Source organism: Callorhinchus milii, unplaced genomic scaffold (assembly GCF_018977255.1).
Source record: "Callorhinchus milii isolate IMCB2004 unplaced genomic scaffold, IMCB_Cmil_1.0 Scaffold15, whole genome shotgun sequence".
Lineage (NCBI taxonomy): Eukaryota > Metazoa > Chordata > Chondrichthyes > Chimaeriformes > Callorhinchidae > Callorhinchus > Callorhinchus milii.
In genome coordinates this window covers 16,875,426-16,896,826 of record NW_024704756.1, presented here as the reverse complement: position 1 = coordinate 16,896,826, position 21,401 = coordinate 16,875,426, and the positions used below count along the sequence as shown (strand labels likewise).

The 21,401-nt window shown below is 49.7% G+C and overlaps 1 protein-coding gene across 1 annotated transcript in view; it reads right to left on the bottom strand.

The window, feature by feature from the left end:
- Positions 1-20,499, bottom strand: part of col4a6 (collagen, type IV, alpha 6) — a 52,458-nt gene extending 31,959 nt beyond the window's left edge. The window contains exons 1-7 of the mRNA XM_042340839.1: positions 20,488-20,499; positions 19,360-19,443; positions 2,465-2,599; positions 2,301-2,345; positions 1,172-1,285; positions 745-813; positions 212-247 (exon numbers count right to left, since the gene is read on the bottom strand). Coding sequence (XP_042196773.1) covers positions 212-247; positions 745-813; positions 1,172-1,285; positions 2,301-2,345; positions 2,465-2,599; positions 19,360-19,443; positions 20,488-20,499 — 495 coding nt within the window. The remainder of the gene's footprint in view (positions 1-211; positions 248-744; positions 814-1,171; positions 1,286-2,300; positions 2,346-2,464; positions 2,600-19,359; positions 19,444-20,487) is intronic.
- Between the last annotated feature and the right edge of the window lie 902 nt (positions 20,500-21,401).

Here is a 21,401-nt window from a genome sequence, read left to right as displayed (position 1 = left end):
GGGTCTACACTCCGTGTAAACTGGGTATAAAAACGAGGGTTTACACTAAGTGTCAAACACTGTTTAAACATTCACAAAACTCTCTCCGAGTCTGGGGTCCGGGGGTCTCTGATTGGCTGAGATACTTTGAGACATTATGAAAACCGCGATAAGGCGCTATATCAAAACCAAGAATCATCATCATCATCATCATCATCATCATAATACTCACAGGAATTCCATCCAGGCCGGGCAAGCCGGGCTCACCCTGCAAAACAACAACTCACATCAGACAGGAACACACACACAGACACACACACACACAGACACACACACACACACAGACACACAGACACACACACACACACACACAGACACACACACACACACAGACACACACACACACACAGACACACACACACACACAGACACACACACACAGACAGACACACACACACACACAGACACACACACACACACAGACAGACACACACACACACACAGACACACACACACACACACAGACACACACACACACAGACCACACACACACAGACACACACACACAGACAGACAACACACAGACACACAGACACACACACACACAGACACACACACACACAGACACACACACACAGACACACACAGACAGACACACAGACACACACACACAGACAGACACACACACACACAGACAGACAGACACACACAGACAGACAGACACCCACCCACCCCAGACACAGCTCAGACATCCTGGATTCTCACCCTGTAGCCCCCTTGCCCTCCAGACACCAAGGAGGGTTCTCCTTTAGCACCTTTCAGGCCGGGAAGCCCCTGCATGTATGTGGGGGGTGGGGGTGGGGGGTTGGGGGGTGGGAGGGGGACAGAGAACGAGGAAGATCATTAACACTGAGAGCTCTGAATAACTTCCCCCCAAACAAAACCCCTAACATCCAGAACACCCTCACAATACCCCATAATGTGCCCAATTGGCTGCCGCGTTTCGCTCCCCAAAATACACAGTCACTACACTTTACAGTATATTCTGTGAAGCGCTTTGAGACGTCTCGAAGACATGATAAGGCGCTGTATCAAATGCCAGGATTATTATTATCAATTGCAAGAATTACAATAGCCCGACATCCTCCCATTAACACTAAATCCCCGAACAAACAAAATCCACTCTCCGTACTTGGAATCCGGGGTTCCCGGGTCGTCCCGTGGAGGGGAAACCAGGCTCTCCCCTCGTGCCATTACAGCCGTCCAGACCTGGGCGACCTCGAGGGCCCTGACCACCCGGGTGCCCCTGAAATAAAAGAGATGCGGGTCAGCGGAGCCCGGACTGACTCGCTTGTGTAGCTCGGAGGGTATGTGGTTACGATGGGGTTCATCTCCGCATTGACCACTGGTTACTCCACTTTACAATAAAAAATCCTGTGAAGTGATTTGAGACATTCCCCCCCCGTTCCCCTCCCCCCGTTTCCTTCCCACCCGTTCCCCTCCCCCACCTCCCCCCCCCCCCCCGCCCCCCCCGCACCCCCGCACCTCCCGCCATCCCGATGTGAAAGGCACCAAATCAAATGTCAGGATTGTTATTATAATCCTTTAAATAATAATTTGTCCCTGAATCCACGGCTGTTTGTGGGACATTGCTGTGCGCATTTGGCTGCCATGTTTTACCCAAATCAAATGTCAGGATTGTTATTATAATCCTTTAAATAATAATTTGTCACTGAATCCACGGCTGTTTGTGGGACATTGCTGTGCGCATTTGGCTGCCATGTTTTACCCACAAAATATACAGTCACTACACTTTACACTTTACAGTATATTCTGTGAAGCACTTTATCAAATGTCAGGAATTATTATTATTATCCCATGTGATGAAAGCAAAGGTTACATTGGTGACTGCAATACCTGTTATAGCCACCGGAGGGCGCCCAATGCACCGCATTCGTCTGCTTTACTCAGTACTGCAGCGCCACCTTCTGCTCATTACCTGCCACTGCACTCAGCCCCAGACCTCGATCCAATGTGATCAGAAATTCACAGTGGGAATGTGTGAGTGTGCAGAAGACTGTGAGTGTGTGTAAGTGTGCAGGAGTATGAGGCTGTGAGTGTGTGTAAGTGTGCAGGAGTATGAGGCTGTGAGTGTGTGTAAGTGTGCAGGAGTATGAGGCTGTGAGTGTGTGTAAGTGTGCAGGAGTATGAGGCTGTGAGTGTGTGTAAGTGTGCAGGAGTATGAGGCTGTGAGTGTGTGTAAGTGTGCAGGAGTATGAGGCTGTGAGTGTGCGAGAGTGTGAATGTAGCAGTTTACTTACTGGAATGCCATTCAGACCAACAAATCCTGGCACACCGATTGGGCCCTGAAACAACGGACACATTGGTCAAAGCGGGAAAGTCACAGAATACAACTGTGTGAGTGTGTAACACTGAGTGTGTAAGCAGCGCAGGTATGAGTGTTCCCATGTGGGCTGCGCCTCACCTTCTCCCCTTTGATACCGGAGGTACCTGCCATCCCGGGGCTGCCTTTCTCACCCTTGGAGCCCAGGGGCCCCTGGGGCCCGGGAAAGCCGGGGGATCCACTCCTTCCCTGCTTCCCAACCGCTCCGGGCTGTCCCTGCACACAGAGAACATACACAAGGAGTGAGGACAGCAGAGACACGGCACTATACATACACATATACACACACATAGTCACACACACATGACCGTGATAACGTGAACCCAACAAATACCCCAAAATCAAGAATATCAATCCCCAAAAGACAGACAGCTCAACCCAGACTCGGGAATTTGAATGTGTTGGTGATTTACATGGAATTCTCGGTCTGGTTTGGAGGCTTTTAAGGGTTTCCACGTGTGTCAAATTCCCCAAGTACCAAAAAATCCCACCCTTGTGCTCCCGATGTAGAAGGCGGTGTGTAAATCTAAACTGTATCGTGTTGTGTAAAGGATTTTCATCCAAACCAATCTTGTGAATCAGCAACTTGTGAAGAATATCTCAAAGAGAGCCACGAGGGGGCAGTGCACACCCACACCCACACACATCAACACACACACACATACCTACACTGACACCCACACATACACCCACACACTAACACACACCCACACACTAACACACACCCACACTAACATCCACACGAACACTAACATCACTGGGAACAGCTGCCACAGGTTCAGTCTCAGGCTGTCGGACAATCTCCATCTTCAGGTGTAACATGGAGACAAGTTGTGTAAAATCCTTAATGTCCAGGTTTTATTCGGAAACCAGAAGAAACGTGGAACACCGTCTTCAGAATTAATCTGGATTTAATTTTCCACACATTCTGCACCAGTTTAAAATATCTGACAAGATCTAATAAATTGGTGGAACAGGCTGGATGGACTGACTGGCCTTCTCTTGTTCCTGTCTTCAATGGGGGTGGTGGGGGATGGGGGAGAGAGTAAGATAAGATGTCTCTGAACTTGAAAGCCTCTGACGAGGATGTAATCAACGTTTATCTTCAACACAACTGTGTGACAAGATGTGGGTCACACTGTCACACGCAGGAAAACTATGACACATTGCCCTCAAATTCCTCTCAAACCACCGGAAAAACTACTTCAAAATCAAGACCTGGTTCAAGAATAGGCAGCGCACAGGAACAGATGTCAGAGAACCCGCAAGTCAGCCATTTTTCGAGCCTCCTCTGAGATATGGTACCCACAGGAGCTTGTTATAGCGGGGGGGCTGTCTCCCTGTCTATTCATTATTATTATTATTAGTGAACATGTGACCATGTGCAATTTGTACCACAAAATCCCTCGGCAAAGAAACCCCCCCCACCCCACACACATCTCTTGTGTCAATTCATTATAAATAGAGGACATCTTTATAGCTGCAATGACTCAATGGAGCCCAGAGCCAGACTCCCAGCTCAGTTTACTCCGGATAACGGTGTAAATATAGAGAGATTCACTCCTGAAATAAACCAGTCTGCTCCACTGCTCAGGGGAATAGTGTCCGCACTGAATCCAGAGTGGATCTGAGCCACTCAGAGCCAGGCAGGTCAGAGATACTCAATCCAACTCTGGGCCAGTCACCTGATCACTCTGGCATAGGGGGTAATTGCCTCCAGTGACCACAACCCCCCCCCCCCCCACCCCTCCTCCTCCCCACCATCGGGGGAGGAGGTAATGAGGGAGAGAAAGAGAGAGAGAGAAATTATTGGCAAGCGACAAAAGGAGAAATGTAAATATTGGTTGGGAGAGTTTACCTCACTCTCTGGCATTTTGCTTTCCCACCATCTCCTGCGTTGCCTTATGAGGATATTGGGAGCGATCTCCCAGGCAGGAATGATGGAGAGAGATGGACAGAATTACATGTCTAGGCAGTGTGTGTGAGCTGTTTACCTTCACCGCTGTTTGTTCCTGTATAAACCCACCAACCGCAACTAAAGTGAGGCCAACCAGCTTTACAGTAAAGCAGCTGGAGCAAGGCCACAGCCCGGCCCGGCCCAGCCCAGACACACAGGAACATTGCTAGACCAAAAAAGACTAAAGTTCAACTAATTAGCCTTCTACCATCCTGGTTGTCACACACTACAAGAATGGAGATGTTGATAGCAATTAATTCTGTCCGGATTAGGTTACAACTCCGTGGAAAGGTTTGGGAACCTTGAATCCAAAATACAGTGGATTGTCCTCTACCCCTGGCCCCCTCATTTCCACCACCCACCCCCCCCAGATTGTGAAGAGCCCAATTGGAAGGTGCAGTAAAGTTAGGCGAGCGAGGGAGGGGGCACTGGGGTGGGGGTGGTGGTGCTGCTTGGAGCAAACATTCCCTCTGTGGCACTTGAGATACCACCTCGTCTGACAATGAAGACCATTTGGGCTTCAAGTTGGAGATGGTTGTTAGCAGAGCCCCTTCCCCACCAACCTCACAGGACAAGAGCGGAGGAAGGTGCTCAACATATACCCCAACCCTCCCAACAACCCAAAGGCTGCCCTGACTCTGGGCCAGAGGTGAGACAGCAGCGAGGAATGCAGGAATGTGATGGAGAGGAACATAGATGTGTAAATAATAAATAAACCATGTCCTGGCAGTCCCGCCGTCTCTCCCTCCCAGTCCCATGGATTTCCTCTCAATTCCTGTTCCCATTCCCTTGGGAGTTTCTAGGCACAATCTGCCTCCCCCCAAACCACCCCCACCCCCATCAGCGTAAGAATATGAGAATTTGCTAGACAAAAGAAGACCAAGGTCATCCAGTTCACCTGCCACTATCCTGGCAGTCGCTTGACATGTCGGGTCCCAGACTATACTCTGTATTAGCCCCAGATATTATTTCCCAACAGAAATCTATTTCATTTGTTCTTGAAAGAATCAACACTTTCTGCTTCCACCGTCTCTCTCCCGAGGGAGCCTGTTCCACATGTACATATGTGGCACTTGTGTCTTATTTTCCTGCCTTAAGCACTCTGGGATGGTTCCCTGAGTGAGGAACGCTATATAAATGCAAGTTGTTGTTTTGTTTGCAAGTGGGAAAATAGCTCAGCTGGTCTCTAGCCAGCAGTGTTGTGTTGTATTGTATTGAGTTGTGCTGACTTGTGTTGTGTTGAGCTGTGTTGTGTTGTATTGAGTTGTGTTATGTTGCGTTGTGTTATGTTGAGCTGTGTTGTGTTGAGCTGTGTTGTTTGAATTGTGTTGAGTTGTGTTGAGCTGTGTTGTGTTGAGCTGTGTTGTGTTGTATTGAGTTGTGTTATGTTGTATTGTGTTATGTTGCGTTGAGCTATGTTGTTTGAGTTGTGTTGCATTGAGTTATGTTGAGCTGAGTTGAGTTGTGTTGTGTTGAGTTGTCTTGTGTTGAACTGTGTTGTTTGTTGTATTGAGTTGTGTTGAGCTGTGTTGTGTTGAGTTGTGTTGAATTGAGTTGTGTTGTGTTGTGTTGAGTTAAGTTGTATTGAGTTGTATTGTGTTGTATTGAGTTGTGTTGTGTTGAGTTGTGTTGAGCTGTATTGAGTTGTGTTGTATTGAGTTGTGTTGTGTTGAGTTGTATTGAGTTGTGTTATAATTGAGTTGTGTTCTATTGAGTTGTGTTGAGTTGTGTTAAGTTGTATTGAGTTGTGTTGTGTTGTATTGAGTTGTGTTGTGCTGAGTTGTGTTGTGTTGAGTTGTGTTGAGTTGTGTTGAGCTGTGTTGTGTTGAGTTGTGTTGTGTTGAGTTGTATTGAGTTGTGTTATAATTGAGTTGTGTTCTATTGAGTTGTGTTGAGTTGTGTTAAGTTGTATTGAGTTGTGTTGTGCTGAGTTGTGTTGTGTTGAGCTGTGTTGAGTTGTGTTGAGCTGTGTTGTGTTGAGTTGTGTTGCGTTGTGTTGAGCTACGTTGTGTTGAGTTGTGTTGTGTTGAGCTGTGTTGTGTTGAGTTGTGTTGCGTTGAGTTGTGTTGAGTGGATGCATTGAACTATTGGATTAATGTTAACAAGGCCCGATGTATTTAATTCTCCGTCTGCAATCCTCTTCCAGTCTGCTTGCTCGCAGACAAACTCCTTTTGTCACCTAAATCCCCTGTACAATGGGGAGGAGGTCATCGGGCTTCAGAAGGCCCGTGTTTTCCCCGGAACGCCGCTCAGCTTCCTGGCTGCCGAGCGCAGAATGTCCTGAGCCCGCACATTCCAGATTAGCCTCGGGCCGGCCATTTCCTGCAGTCCTTTGTCCGCGTGCGACTGGGCTCCGAGGGGGAGACTGTGCCTGTCACACGCGGTGCTCATCGCGGGGCTGATGGTGATCGGGAGACGGACAGGTTCTGAGGCTCAGCCGTGCGGACACAACGAGCTAAAGCCTTTCCCTTTATATCTGCCGACTCTGCCAGCCGGTAACAACAACATGCCAGAGGCCGAGGGCGGGGTGAGGGGGGGCGATGGTGGGGAGTGGGGTGGGTGGGGGGTGCTCAGTTGCCCAATACTCTTCCAGTCTGGTCTGCTTACAGACAATCAGCTAACACAGCAGTCACATAGATATGGGTGGCTCCAGTTGTTGCTATGGCCCCTTTTTTGATGGGTTTTGAAAGCCAAGTCAGCCTTGCGTTCACCAACAACACACACAGTCACTACACTTCACATTGATTCCCCACAAAGTGCTTGGAGACATGTTGAGATCCACTGAATTGAGTCAAGAGGCAAGTCAAGGGGGTGGAGGGGGGGAGAGAGGGGTGGGGGGGGAGAGGGGGGTGGGGGGGCAGGTGGGGGAAGGGTTACGACAGCTCGTCAAACCTCAGGGAAACAAGCGAAGGTTCCGTTGCCCCCCGAGAGATCACAAGATCAGTCCGGGTGAGGGCATCCTGTGCGGCAGGTGAAAATTATTAATAATAATTAATAATTCGCCCTCCCCGCCACAAATAAACAAAGCCAAGAAGTGTATCACATCCCTCTGGCCTGTTGTGTTGTAAGCGATTCCTTTCTTTTGCAGACGATCAAGTTGTGGTTCCACTCGCCAAAAAGCCTCAACAACCCCACCCACCCCCCTCCCCTCTGCAACCCTACCCTACAGGTCCAAGCGGTGGGGGCAGAGAAAGGAACATGCCCAAAGTGATTCATTTCTCCTTGTTAACGTACACGACATGTAATAAAATGTTTCCTTTCAGACAATATTTATTTGAGGTTACTCACTGTTTAGGCTGCACTCGGAAACCAGCTGGGTTTGACTTCAATTGAATTGAATCTGACACAAGTCCTGTCGTGTTCATGGGGAGTTCCTCACGGGGCAAGGATCAAGCCACTGAGTCCTTTCCCAAACCAATGACGTTCTCCCACACCCAGGGGCAGTTTCCGTGTGTCTCCAGCCTCTCTCTCTCTCTTTCACTTTTAATAATAGTAATAATCCTGACATTTGATATAGAGTCTGATCACGTCGTCAAGACGTCTCAAAGCGCTTCACAGGATACACTGTAAAGCGAATTGACTGAATATTTGGTGGGCGAAACACGGCAGCAAATTGCACACAGCAGTGTCCTCACCTCCTTCCCCTCCCCGCCCTCACTTCACCTTGCCCCAGTCTCCGTCCCCCAAACGCAAAAAAAAGTGTTGCAGAGCAAGGGACCTGCTTATCTGTAACAACAACAACAACAACTTGCAGTTACATAGCGCCCCTCCCAGAGGTTAGCATCCCAGAGCCCTTGGACATCTGTAGGCAATGATGAGGCACAAGGAGTTTCTCTCTCTCTCTCTCTCCCAGGGTCCTGGCTGATAAATTTGATCGCTCACTTCATGGTGGTTTATGGGGATGTGGCTGTGTGCCAAATGGCTGCCATGTTCACCGCAACACGGACCAACTGCATGACCTGTGCCAGCAAGGTTACGGCATCCAAACACTCTCTCTGTTGGCATCTCTGTGTTGGTCAGATGGAGACTTTATACACATGGCAGGCGATGGTTTCAGATGCCAACTTCCAGCGTTCAGTCTCGCCCGCCACCCCCACCCCCCCACCACCCAACACCCAATAAATAAACCTCCTGCTGGCATCCCCTCAGCTCTTTGGCATCGCATCGTAAACATGGCACTGGGCTGGCATGCACAGCGACTGAACAGTTAACGCACGATAAGAGATCTCTCACCCTGAGTTCTAATCTTATTGTAAACATGCACAAAAGCACAAAATCAATACCCAAAGTGCCAAAAGTCAGTGTATGTGTGTGAGTCTGTCTCTCGCTGTCTCTCTCAGCCTTTGTTGAACAGTTGGGCTTTGTGCTGGTCATTCCTACGACTGCCAGCGTCACCCAGTGTGCCACATAACACTCAGTGGTCAGTCACACTGGGAGACGTTGTGGGGAATCCACAGGCACCAACTAAATGTTCCTGGACAGTGTGTATACACACCCACACACCCACCCAGACACAAACACAGACACAAACACACTCATGCCTAAGTGGGTGGCTCTCTCAATCGTTCCTTAATGACCTCTGGGTTTGTTTATCTTGCTACATAAAAGGATCAGATAGCGGAGGCGAGGTGGGGAGCAAGTGGGGGGCGAGGGGAGGGGAACGGACCTGAATTCTCCTTCCCACAAACTGAGATCCAAAACTCAAATTGGACAACTGCCTCTATCTCACCCGGTTCCTTTCCGCTGCCTCATACCATCTCACCCCCCCACAAGCTCCTGACCCAGAGGTGAGTGAGAGAGAGAGAGAGAGCCCGGCTGTACCTGAGCTTTCATGGACAGACAGACAGACTAACAGAAGATTGTAGAAGAATTTCTCAGGCCACAACACGCCAGGACTGGAATTTTGTGACAGAAAACATCCTGGCGAGTGTTCCTTGGTCATTTTGGTCAAACCGACTGGAGTGCGATTCCCATCTGGTATTCCGGGTGACATTATGCAATGCCGGATTTCAAAGCTCCTGGATATAGATCGCTGTGTCCAGAGGCTTCCGACTTTTTTAAAGAAGTTCTCCGATTTGGGTTTCTGATCTGAACTGATGAGAGTGTTTCTCCTGCCTCTGTGCAGTCGCTGTAACGCACACTGCTCACTGTCTGACCCTCCCCAGGTCCCAGCGTACACGAGGAACACTTGCTGCCCGTAAACTGCAGTAATACGTTGCTTTGTGTTCAAGTGATGTTTGCAATACAATCACACCTTTTACATGTGGAATCCTGTATCTTAGTGGTCAGAGCCCTCGTCTCGCAAGTGAGAAGACCTGGATTCCCAGGCAGGGAATCCTTAGGCAAGTTTAATTACTCCACGCACACGCCTCTGTTTACACAGCAGTAAGTAGGAACCCGGTTGTTAGTCAATTGGTGGATCGCTTTCCAGAGGTAATAATCCCTTTAAAAAAATGCGGTCAGTCAATCCACGACTGTTTGTGGGACGCTGTGGGCCCATTTGGTTGCCATATTTCATTCATAAAACACAGTCACTGCACTTTACAGTATACAACAACAACAACAACAAAATTACATTTGTATAGCGCCTTTCACATCGGGAGGACGTCCCAAGGCGCTGGACGGACAGAGTATATCCTGTGAAGTGCTTTGAGATGTCTCAATGACATGATAAGGTGCTATATCAAATGCAAGAATTATTATTATTATTATAAGGCGCTATGCCAAATTGAAGGATTAATTGTTTGGCTATTATTATCCCCCTGGATTGTGCCCATGGGGCAAGGTAGAGTGTAAGTTAAGTGGCTGTGTTTATTCCGAGCTCAGAGGACTCAGTGTATGCTGAATTCTGACACCCAATCCATCTTCTCCGACACTTAACATCAGTTTCCCTTCACATCTCCTCGTCTCTCACTGCATAACAATTATCTGCCTGATGGTTTCCTGTAATTTAACATAGTGCCAGGTTTTCCCTGGACCTTAGACATGCCTGCTTTGCGTCTCTTACCCCTAAATGTTCTGCTGACAGCTCTACAATCCCCCCGCACACTCCCTCCTCACTCCAGCACAAGGTCAGGTCAGGTCAGGGCAGGGCAGGTCAGGGTTGATGGCAGCGGACCTCCCACCAATCACCCCCACCTCACTGAGACAGAGAGCACAACACAGCACACAGCCACATTAATAGGGGATGTGTGTGCATGTGTGTGTCTGTCTAACCATCTCTGTATTTGTCTCTTCTGCTCCCTCACTGTCTCTCCTTGGGATTCAGGCTGAGCCGAGCTGACAGCTCAACCTCCTCCCCAGTGAGCTGGAGGCACGAGAAACCAGCCCGAGAGGTGCTTACTCTCCTTAACCTCCCGTCAATCTGACAGTATAAGGTCATCCTTGTGCTTAATACGACAACAACAACAGCAACAAATTGCATTTACACAGCGCCTTTCACGTCAGGGGGAACATGCCAAGGCACTGGGCAATGAAGGTTTTTCCCCTAAGCTGGGGGTTGGGATCAGGAGGGGTGGAGGGTATGTAGGGGAGGAAGACACGGTCGAAAAAGAGGGTCTTGAGACGGGTCTTGAAGGAGGCAAGGGAGGGGTGGAGGTGGAGGGGCTCTGGGAAGGAGTTCCAGAGGGTGGGGCCAAGAGACTGAGGAGGGCCTGATCGTCGATGGGGAAGTGAGCAGAGCGGGGGATATGGAGCAGACCGGTGCACACCGAGCAGAGGGAGCAGACACGTTGGTAAAGGTTTAACAGACACAGCGCCTTTCGTGCCAGGAGCACGTCTCAAAGAGCAAAGCGTTTGGTGGGTCTGAAGCCAATACGCACACACAACGTACACCCCCACCTCCACTGAAAAGCAGAGGGGCCCAAAACATCCCAAGCGTGTGAAAACTTAGAGCGAGGTGTGGCTCAATGGAAATCTCCTCAGGTTGTGACGGACAGCTAACCTTTAGCACAGAAATGCAGATTCTTAGAAGTTGTACGTTCCAAACATGACTTCATTGGGTAGGAATGTTCGCTGCTCATTACCTGCCTGTCCCTCCGCTCGCTCCTTCCTGGCTCTATTCTCTATCAGTGGGATCGCATTCCAGTCGTGACAGGGCTGGGCCAGTCCTGTGCTGTGTGGGTGTGGGTGTGGGTGGGGGGGAGGTGGGGGTGGGCAGTGGGGGTTTGGATGCGGCAGTGCCACTGGTGGCTGGGGAGGAAATAACTTCACCAGGTGTCTGGCTCTCTTGGAATTCTAAAGCCTTCCTGAACTTCAAGTGAGATGTCAAACTAAAATCCCCCGTCAATCCATGCCTGCTCGGGAGGGGAGGGGGAGCGCGGGGGCGGGGGTAGGCCAGTGGGGGTGGGGGTGGGGGGGGAGAATGGGATGCCGTACACCCCCTCAATGTCTCGGGAAAGAGAAGTGAGTTTCTCCCGGCGTTCCCAACTCCACAAGGCTGTAGCCAATTTGCACCGAGCTTGTAAGGTCCCACGAGCAGCCGGGGAGTGAGCGGTGATTAATCCCAGAGGATTGTTGGCCAGGTCACAAGAAGAAACTCCCTTCTCTTTTCCAACATCACCATGTGATCTTTAACATCTATAACAGCTGAAGTGGCACAGATGGGATCTCGCTTTCAGCGTCTGGTCTGAAGAACATCATTTCCGACAATGACGCCTTCGACAAAACAGCACTTGCCTCCGCCCAGCACCGCGCTCGGTCGGTCTAGACTGTGAGCTCAGTGTGCCCGACTTGGGGCTCGAACATCCAACTGTCGGACCCTGAGGCGAGGTGCTGCCCCTGAGCCAGGCTGACACCCCACATCTCCTGTAGCTCAGTGGTTAGAGCGCTCGCCTCGCAAGTCAGAGGTTCCGGGTTCAATTCCAGGGCAGGGAGAGATCTTGGGCAAGTTTCCTTACTCCCCCCACTCTGTTTACCAGTAGTAAGTAGGAACTAATTGTCGAGCTGTACCCTGTTCAGGTGGAGGTTAAAGGTCCCGATGTTAGTCGATCGGTGGGTCGCTTTTCCGGGGGTAACAATCCCTTCAAAAAATAATAATAATAATCTGATCATTTCAATCCACAACTGTTTGTGGGGACGCTGCTGTGCGCAATTGGCTTCCGTGTTTGCCCACAAAATATACAGTCAATTCACTTTACAGTATATCCTGTGAAGCGCTTTTGAGATGTATCGAAGACATGATCAGGCTCTGTATCAAATGCAAGGATTATTATTGTTATATTATCTGTGGTAAAACCAAGTTGGCCTAACCCTCGCCCCGAGAAGCAGCTGGCAATGGGCCAGCCAGCCAGCCAGCCAGCCAGCCAGGCAGTGCCAGGTGAAAGTTGCCAACAGCAATTGGTTCTGAGAATAGATTCTAAACCAAGACAAAAAAAAAACCTGAAATAACCTCAGGAATCACCAAACAGGGAGCAAGAGGAGACATGGCATTCCCGATCCAGCTCAGCGTTCCGGGTACAGGACCCCTAAAACAACCCCTTACATCCTCCGAACCTGAAAAGCGCTGTGTAAATGTAATGTTGTTTGTTGTACGTTGGCACAAATTGGCAGTAAATTACTTGATGCATTTAATGGGGGCATCAACCAGCACTGACACATTGCGCCGAGTTTTAGTTAACAATATTGTCTACAAATGTAAGTTGGCACAACTGAGCAATTTCCTGAACCCTCATTTACAATTAGGAACCAGTTAAAATAATTTATCTTCAAGTAAAAGTAATTGCTGTTTGCGGGGATGTCACTGTGTGCAAATTCGGCCTTCTACATAACACGCAGTAAAATCCCGTGAAGCACTTTGAGACGTCCTCCTGACGTGAAAGGTGCTTTGTAAGTGTAAAATGATTGAATGGTTAATACACCCCGTCCCCCACACCCCTCTCGAGTGTTCTGCACTTTTCTCACTTGTTTTCTCTGAGTCGAAAGAAGTTTGCTATGAAGATATTTTGTCCAAAAAATAGTTCAGCAATTTTAAAGGACCCTCTAGTGTTGAGCAATTAACACTTGTTGTAGCAAGCCTGGACTGAGACACCACCATCACTGTTTCATTCCGCACCTCACTGTCCTGCCAACACTGAGCCAAGTGCTTACCACTGTGTTTGTCAAGCCAGCTACACACACGCACACACACTCACACGCACACACTCACACTCTCACATACACACTCACACGCACACTCTCACATACACACTCACACATTCACACGCACACGCTCACATACACACTCACACGCACACTCTCACATACACACTCACACGCACACTCTCACATACACACTCACACGCACACTCTCACATACACACTCACACGCACACTCTCACATACACACTCACACGCACACTCTCACATACACACTCACACTCTCACATACACACTCACACGCACACTCTCACATACACACTCACACATTCACACGCACACGCTCACATACACACTCACACTCTCACATACACACTCACACGCACACTCTCACATACACACTCACACATTCACACGCACACTCTCACATACACACTCACACGCACACTCTCACATACACACTCACACGCACACTCTCACATACACACTCACACGCACACTCTCACATACACACTCACACGCACACTCTCACATACACACTCACACGCACACTCTCACATACACACTCACACGCACACTCTCACATACACACTCACACGTACACACTCGCACTCTCACATACACACTCACACATCAACAAAGAGAACACACACTCACTCACAGTTGCATTCCCTCAAATAAAACTGATTGATTTCTCATGCTCGGAGCAAAAACAAACTCCTGATCGACACAAAAGGAAGGATTTTCTTACTGAAAGCCACTGGAGTACAAACTGCCGACCTTGACCGTGAACTTAGTGAAGGATTCCTCCCTGCCTCCCCTTCCCTCTCAACTTCCCCCGAGTTACTGGCAAAGTGAATGTTCATAGGAAACGTTAACCCGAGGGCCTACCTTCCCTGATCAGGTGGACATTAAAGATCGGAGGTTGTGACTGGAAAAGAGAAGCAAGTTTCTGTCTCCCCCGATGTCATGGCTGATAATCACCCCCTCCCCACCCAAGAAAATCGCTCGCTCACTGCACTGCTGTTTGCCGGGATGTCACTGTGCCAAATTGGCTGTCGTGTTCGTCTACAAAACACAGTCACTACACCTTACAGTAAAAATCCTGCTGCTTTGAGACGTCCTCCCAGGGTGATAAGGCATTGTATCAAATGGGAGAATGCGAGGGTTATGCATTTCTATTGCACCTTATATTCTTAAGCGTGGAATTCACTGTGTGATGCAGCGACAGGCGGGGAGGGGGCGGGGGTGAGGTGGGGCTGGAGGAACCATAGCACATGAACACTTTATAAACCAAACAAATATGTCTTGCAAACTTGCCGATCAGTGCGAGGTTAGAAGACCAACCCTCGCTGGTGAATCACAAATTCGTGCTGACCTTGGCTCTTAGTCAGGTTTCTTTACTCCACACACACGCTTGTGGTCACTCAATCCACGACTGCTTGCGGGACGCTGCTGTGCGCAACTCACTGCCGCGTTTCACCCACGAAATACATAGTCACTCCACTCTACAATATAGTCTGTGAAGCGCTTTGAGATGTCTCAATGACGTGATAAGGTGCTGTATCAAATGCAAGGATTATTATATATTATTATGAGCCTGGCTCCACCACCTATCCCCATTCCTGTATTGCAACAAAAGGGTGGGTTTTGTGATATCAAACATGGCTTTTGTCTCACCCACACCCCCAGTGTACGTTGCCAAACCCTTGGCCTCCCTCTGGTATGAACACAGTCTCCGCGTCTCCCTACACAAGTCCAGACTTATGTTGGATTGCAGCCCTTTTGAGAGAAGTTGCCTTCAGCTAATTGGCACAAAGGTAAAGGTACATCGTGTACGGTTAGGAAAACGCTGTCACAAGACGTGAATAGAATCTCCTCCGGGAAAGGAATTAAACATGCATAAGCTTGATAACATAGATATCAACTCAAGGTGTGTAAAGGTTAAGTACATCTTTCAAATCCCTCAGCCCTCTGGTGCTGCAGAGGCTTGCATGACGTGTTCCATTGCACATCAGGGAGCCCAGCGAGGACTGAGCCAGTGTTTATGCCCAGCACCTAGACTGTGACTATCTGTGCCAACATAAGGGCGCTCCACATTGTCAAACAATAAACCTGAGATTTGGTATCACGAGTACACTGGCGAAGCATAGGGATGTCAGCCCGGCTCAGTCAGTAACACTCACACCCCGTGAGTCAGAACATTGTGGGTTGAAGCCCCACATTGGGGACTTTACGCTCGTAGTCTAGGCTGACGCTCCAGTACAGTGCTGGGGGGGTGGGTGGGTGGCAGGTAAGGAGGGGGTCAAAGCACTCTTCCCGTGTCCTGTACGATAATCTCCCAGATAAAATCTCTCGCTCACTTTGTGTTCGTGGTCGTTTGCGGTAAGTTGCTGTGTGCAAAATTGGCTGCCAGGTTCGCCTTCAAAACACACAGTCACTACATTTTATAATAAACCCTGTGAAGTGCTTTGAGACGTCCTCCCGACGTGAAAACACACAGTCACTACACTTTACAGTAAATCCTGCAAAGCACTTTGAGTCGTCCTCCCAACATGAAAGGCACTGTGTCAAGTGTAGGGATTATTATTATTATTATCACGTTCCTCTACCACACAGGCACATGAAGGTCTTTAGTTTGCGAGAAGGGAATCTATAAAAATCCCCTCAGGGAATACCACAAGCGTTAGACCCTAAAATGTCCTGACACTAAGCCACAACTTTCTGACCCCCGAGGTGAAAGTGGTTGAGGCCCTGAATGGGGTTAAATAGCTGTCTAAGGCCATTTCCCTTCATAATTCTTTTGCGCAAATATTTACAATGCCGGTTCCACAATTTGTTATGTTCGGCTTCAGACTGGGCTTTTTATGAGATGCTTTTCATCTCGCAAACAGCCGCAGGCAATGTCAAGCACGGCAGCTGGATGTGTTAAGCCAGGAATGTACCTGCTCACAGCTCTGCCTGTGCCCCAGCAGGTTAGCGCTCTGCCCTGCCCCCAGTCTCACAACCCCCGCACCCCCCCCCCACACACACACACACACCTCCTGCTACACAACAAACCTTTTGACACTGCCCCGTGTGAAGGGCGCTGTATAAATTCAACTTGTTTTTGTTGTTGTTGTTGCTGTTGTCTCGCTGGCCTCCCACTGCTTGCCATTCGTGGCTAATAACACAACCACTGTATTCATATTTTACGCAGCCCCTCATCACGTCAGGAGGACATTTCCAAGTGCTTCGCAGGACTTTACTGTAAGTGCGCAGACTGAGCTAATGAGAATCGGCTGCATTGTCGGAGGTGATGTCCCACAGTGTTAAAGTGAGCTGTGCGTCTGTGCCCTGTTCAGGTGGATGTAAAGTGGCCTTGTGGCCCTATTGGAAAACAGAAGGGAATTTCTCTCATTCGCTCTCTCTCTCTCTCTCTCCCAGTGTCCTGGCCAACAATCTCCCAGGTTAAAATCAGTCGCTCACTTCATAGTTGTTTGTGGGACATCGCTCTGTCGGCTGCCGTGATCGCCTACGAGGTACAAAGTGGCTCCACTGCAGAGAAAACGTGATGCAGAACGTCCCGAACATTATAATAATAATAATATTAATAATCCTTGCATTTGATATAGCGCTTTTCACGTCGGGAGGACGTCCCAAAGCGCTTCACAGAACACACTGTAAAGTGAATTGACTGTATATTTGTGGGCGAACGCGGCAGCCAATTGCGCACAGCAATGTCCCACAAACAGTCGTAGATTGAAAATGACCAATTTATTATTGTTTTTGGTTTTGGAGGGATTGTTATTAGGCTCTGTGTGGAGTAAGGAAACTTGCCCAAGGTTTCGCCCTCTGCCTGGAATTGAACGCAGGTCTCTCACTTGCAAAGCGAGTGCTCTAACCACTGAGCTACAGGACTCCACTTATAGGCGCAAAGTCGAACGCAAGGATCATTATTGTGGATATTGTGGAGCTGGAGGAGGTTAGGATGGAAATGAAAGGCAGTGGTGCTGTCATCAGAAGTCTCTCTCTCTCTCTCTCTCCCCACCCCCACACCGCACCTCCATCGCCCCCATTCCCACCGACCGGTCAATCGATCAATGGTCTCGGGGACAACGGGAGCAAAGGTAACATTGAGCTGGCGGGGCTGAATTTGACCAAACACAATGCAACAGCAGCACTGGCCTGCACACAGCTACAGCCATTGTCTGAGAGGATGTGTTGAATCCTGTGTTTAGCTCACCACTCCCTCCATTCAGGACGTCTCTCTCTCTCTCTCTCTCTCTCTCTCTGGCCAGGTCTAACTCCATCCTAGAATTAATGGCGGTGGGGGGGAGTGGTGATGTATATTACCGATCGATTAAATTAATACACGGACAGAGTTCCCCTCTTTATCCCCGGTAACTGTGAGGGGAGCCGGGAGGGCTGAGACCAGGTGGTGACTTCTCTTCCATTATTAATCCCTGGTCCGTGACTAACAGCGACATTCCTGTGCTCAGAGGCACCGTCAGGCACACACGCACCCAACCCACCCCCGTCCCAATCTGTCTGCAGCAAACGCTAAAGCAAGGACTGATAATAATAATAACAATAATAATAATACAAATCCTGCAGCGTGACAACAGCAACAGCAACAACAACAACAACAACAACAACAACAACAACAACAAGGGCCTGTGAGCGGAGCCACTGACTGGGAGAGAACACAAGGCCCTCGGCCAAAACAAAAGCCAGGACACAACCTCAGCACGTAGCTTCACCCCACCCACAGCCCCCTCACCCTTACCCTGCCTGCCCGCCTGTCTGCCTGCCCGCCTGTCTGCCTGCCCGCCTGTCTGCCTGCCCGCTTGCTACAGTCGGAAACTGGGCAATGCCCTGTGTATATCCATATTCCCTCAGGAAGTCCGTCTCTCCCAATTCCTATGTTGGCGAGGCTATTTATCCCACCTGGTGTATCTGTCCCCCCCTCTCTCTCTGACGGGAGCGATAGCTGGGGCACTGTCGAGGCCTGTGATTTCAGCTGCTCAGTTAGCTCCAGCGCTCAGCAACTGTGAACCTCACCACCCGCCTCACTCAAAGCCTCTGTGTGAGCAAAACCACTGCATCTCTCAGAGCTACACTCTGGGACCATCTCAGGCTCCTTCGTCATTCACTGTCGCTCTCTCTCTTGTTCTCTCTGTTAGCTCAGCTTTGCTCATCGGGTCTGGAGGAGGGCAACTCAGACACCCATCAGTGTGACCGGCCGTGGAAACCTGTCACTACACGTCGAGAGTCTCCAAACCACAAGACCAAGTGTGTGTGTGTGAGTGTGTGCGTGCGTGAGTCTGAGTGTGCATGTGAGTGAGTGTGTGTGTGTGTGTGTGAGTGTATGTGTGAGGTGTGTGTGTGTGCGTGAATATGTGTGTGTGTGTGCATGCGAGTAGGTGTGCGCATGCATGCGTGTGAGTATGTGTGCGCATGCGTGAGTGTGAATATGTGTGTGTGTGAGTGTGAGTATGTGTGCGTACATGCATGTATGTGTGGGTGCATGCATGTGAGTATGGTGTGCGTGCATGAGTGTGAGTACGTGTGTGCGTGCATGTGTGTGCGTGCGTATGTGTGTGCATGCGTGAATATGTGTGTGCGTGTGTGAGTATGTGTGTCCGTGCGTGAGTATGTGTGTGCGTGCGTGAGTATGTGTGTGCGTGCGTGAGTATGTGTGTGAGTGAGTGTGAAGCACATGCATTGGGTGAGATATTATCACATGGAATGGGTCAGAGCCAGGCTCCCCCCCCCCACCCGATTATCACACAATTTCAACTGTTTCTCAGCTGAAATCAAGACACAAACTGGAATCACATCCACTCCGCACCCCTCACCCACCCCCGACCCCCACCCTGGCCCCCACCCCGGCCCCCACCCAGCCCCTCACCCACTCGAGAGGAACAAGAGGTGATGAGGCAGCCAAGCGTCGCTCACTCACCCGCGAGCCTTTCTCCGGGAAACACTGGCACCCGCGGCTGCAGTCCCGACCGTCACACAAGCCATCGTAACTCTTCTTAAAGCCCTGCAAAAACAAACCAACAGACAAGGTCAAGGCCGCGCTCCCAACAACAACAACAACACCCAATGACATCGATATTGACCCTTTCACCTCGGGAGGTCATCCCAAGGCACTGGACAGTGAAGGGTTTGCACCCGAGCTACAGGGCAAAGGGGGGGGTTGGGGGGGGGAATAGGAGGGCGACTGAAGATGCGGTTCTTGAGTCGGGCCTTGAAGGAGCTGAAGAAGGGGGTGAGGCGGAGGGATTGGGGGAGTTCCAGAGAGTGGGGGCAGGGTCTCAAAACAACAACAACAGCAACAGCAGCCTGCATTTACACGTGTCAGAGCGCTGGACAATGGCGGAGTGCGAAGCCAAGTGGACAGAACAGGGAGGTGAGGGAAGACCTGATCGAAGAGGAAAGCTTTCACATGAGTGATTTGACGATGGGGATTGAGAGGAGGCGAGGAGGAGGGATCGAGTCCAAATCACAGTCAGGTAACGAAGGTCCATATTGTTGTTGTTACAATTATTATCAATAATTATTATTAATAACAATATTATTGATCTGGGATGTTACTGGGTGAACTCAGGCTGATTAATCAATGCCGGCTCCCAGACCCCAGCTCGGAGCCCCTCGGCCTATTCCTAGCTGCCGGCTGGTTATGCTGAGGAAATGTGATCCGGAGGAAGAGGATACAGCCCATTTGTCGGCAGTGTTGTGTTTAACACATCCAACTCAGAGCGCGGCCATCGTCTGCTTCAGTCACAACAGAGATGGCGAGACAAGACTTCTCGGCCCTGGTGGGGACGCGGTCTGAGCTAAAGCTGCCATCATTTTTAACCCTTTCAGACCCCCTCCTATTCCGTGTGCCTGTGCTCTATCTAAAGGTTGGACACAGATCCCGCCACGAGATCTATTTGAAAAGAGATGGGAGTTTCTCTCTCTCTCTCTCCTGGTGTCCGGATCAACAATCCCTCCAGATAAAATCATTCACTTTACAATACACTTCATTATAAATCCTGGGACAGAGTTTTGGAGGAGTCTGTGGGCAAGTTACCCCACATACCTCTCTGACCATCCTTACAGTTATCTCTCCCCTCCCAAGCCCCCTCCCCACTAAGGCTCCACCCTCACCCCCAGCCCACCCCCGAGCTCAGGTGCTCAGCTAGAGATGTCAAGGGCTTTGAGGCATCCTCCCAATGTGCAAGGCTCTGGGTCAATGTAAATGTGGTGCTGTATTGTTAGACTGTATGTGAACGACTCACTGCCAGGACACGTGACTGATGAGCAGCTCAGTTCTCAACAGATATAAACAAAGCCCCCTCCCATCAACTTTATATTTTTACAACAAGCAGCTCTCCTTTCAGACATTTATTTCATTGCCGTGGAACGATCTATAATTAGGGTTTAAGGGTGATGAGGGTGGCGGGTNGGGGGGGGGTGGTGGAGAGGAGTGGGGGGAGGAGGTTAGTGAGACATGTGGCCTAAAAATAAAGGCCGAGGGTTGCCTGACTGCTCGATTCCCAGAAGCTGAGGAAGTTCTTCCATTCCAACTGGCTGTGACACTGGCATCCAAAAGCAGAATGTGACTATTTACACCCACTTGGTGTAGATAGGGGAACAGAAGCAGGAGGAGGCCAATCAGCCCCTCGAGCCTGTTCTCCCATTCTATAAGATTATGGCTGAGCTGTACCTCAACTTAATTACCCGCCCTTGCCCCATATCCCTTGATACCCTGACCTAACAAATATTATCCATACCTAACAAATAAGCGAGAGAGAGAGAGAGAAAAACACACAGACACACATAGCACAGGGACTTGGTCACACAGTCTCCTTGCGCTCATGACCAGCAGAGACCTTGGTTGGCAGGGAAGCCCTCCTCCCTGTCACAGTTCCCTCCTGATTTGGAAGTGTTTTTTTTAAAGAGCTGCAGGAAAACAGCCCCCAAAATTGAGGCTGGATTTCCTCATATCCTACA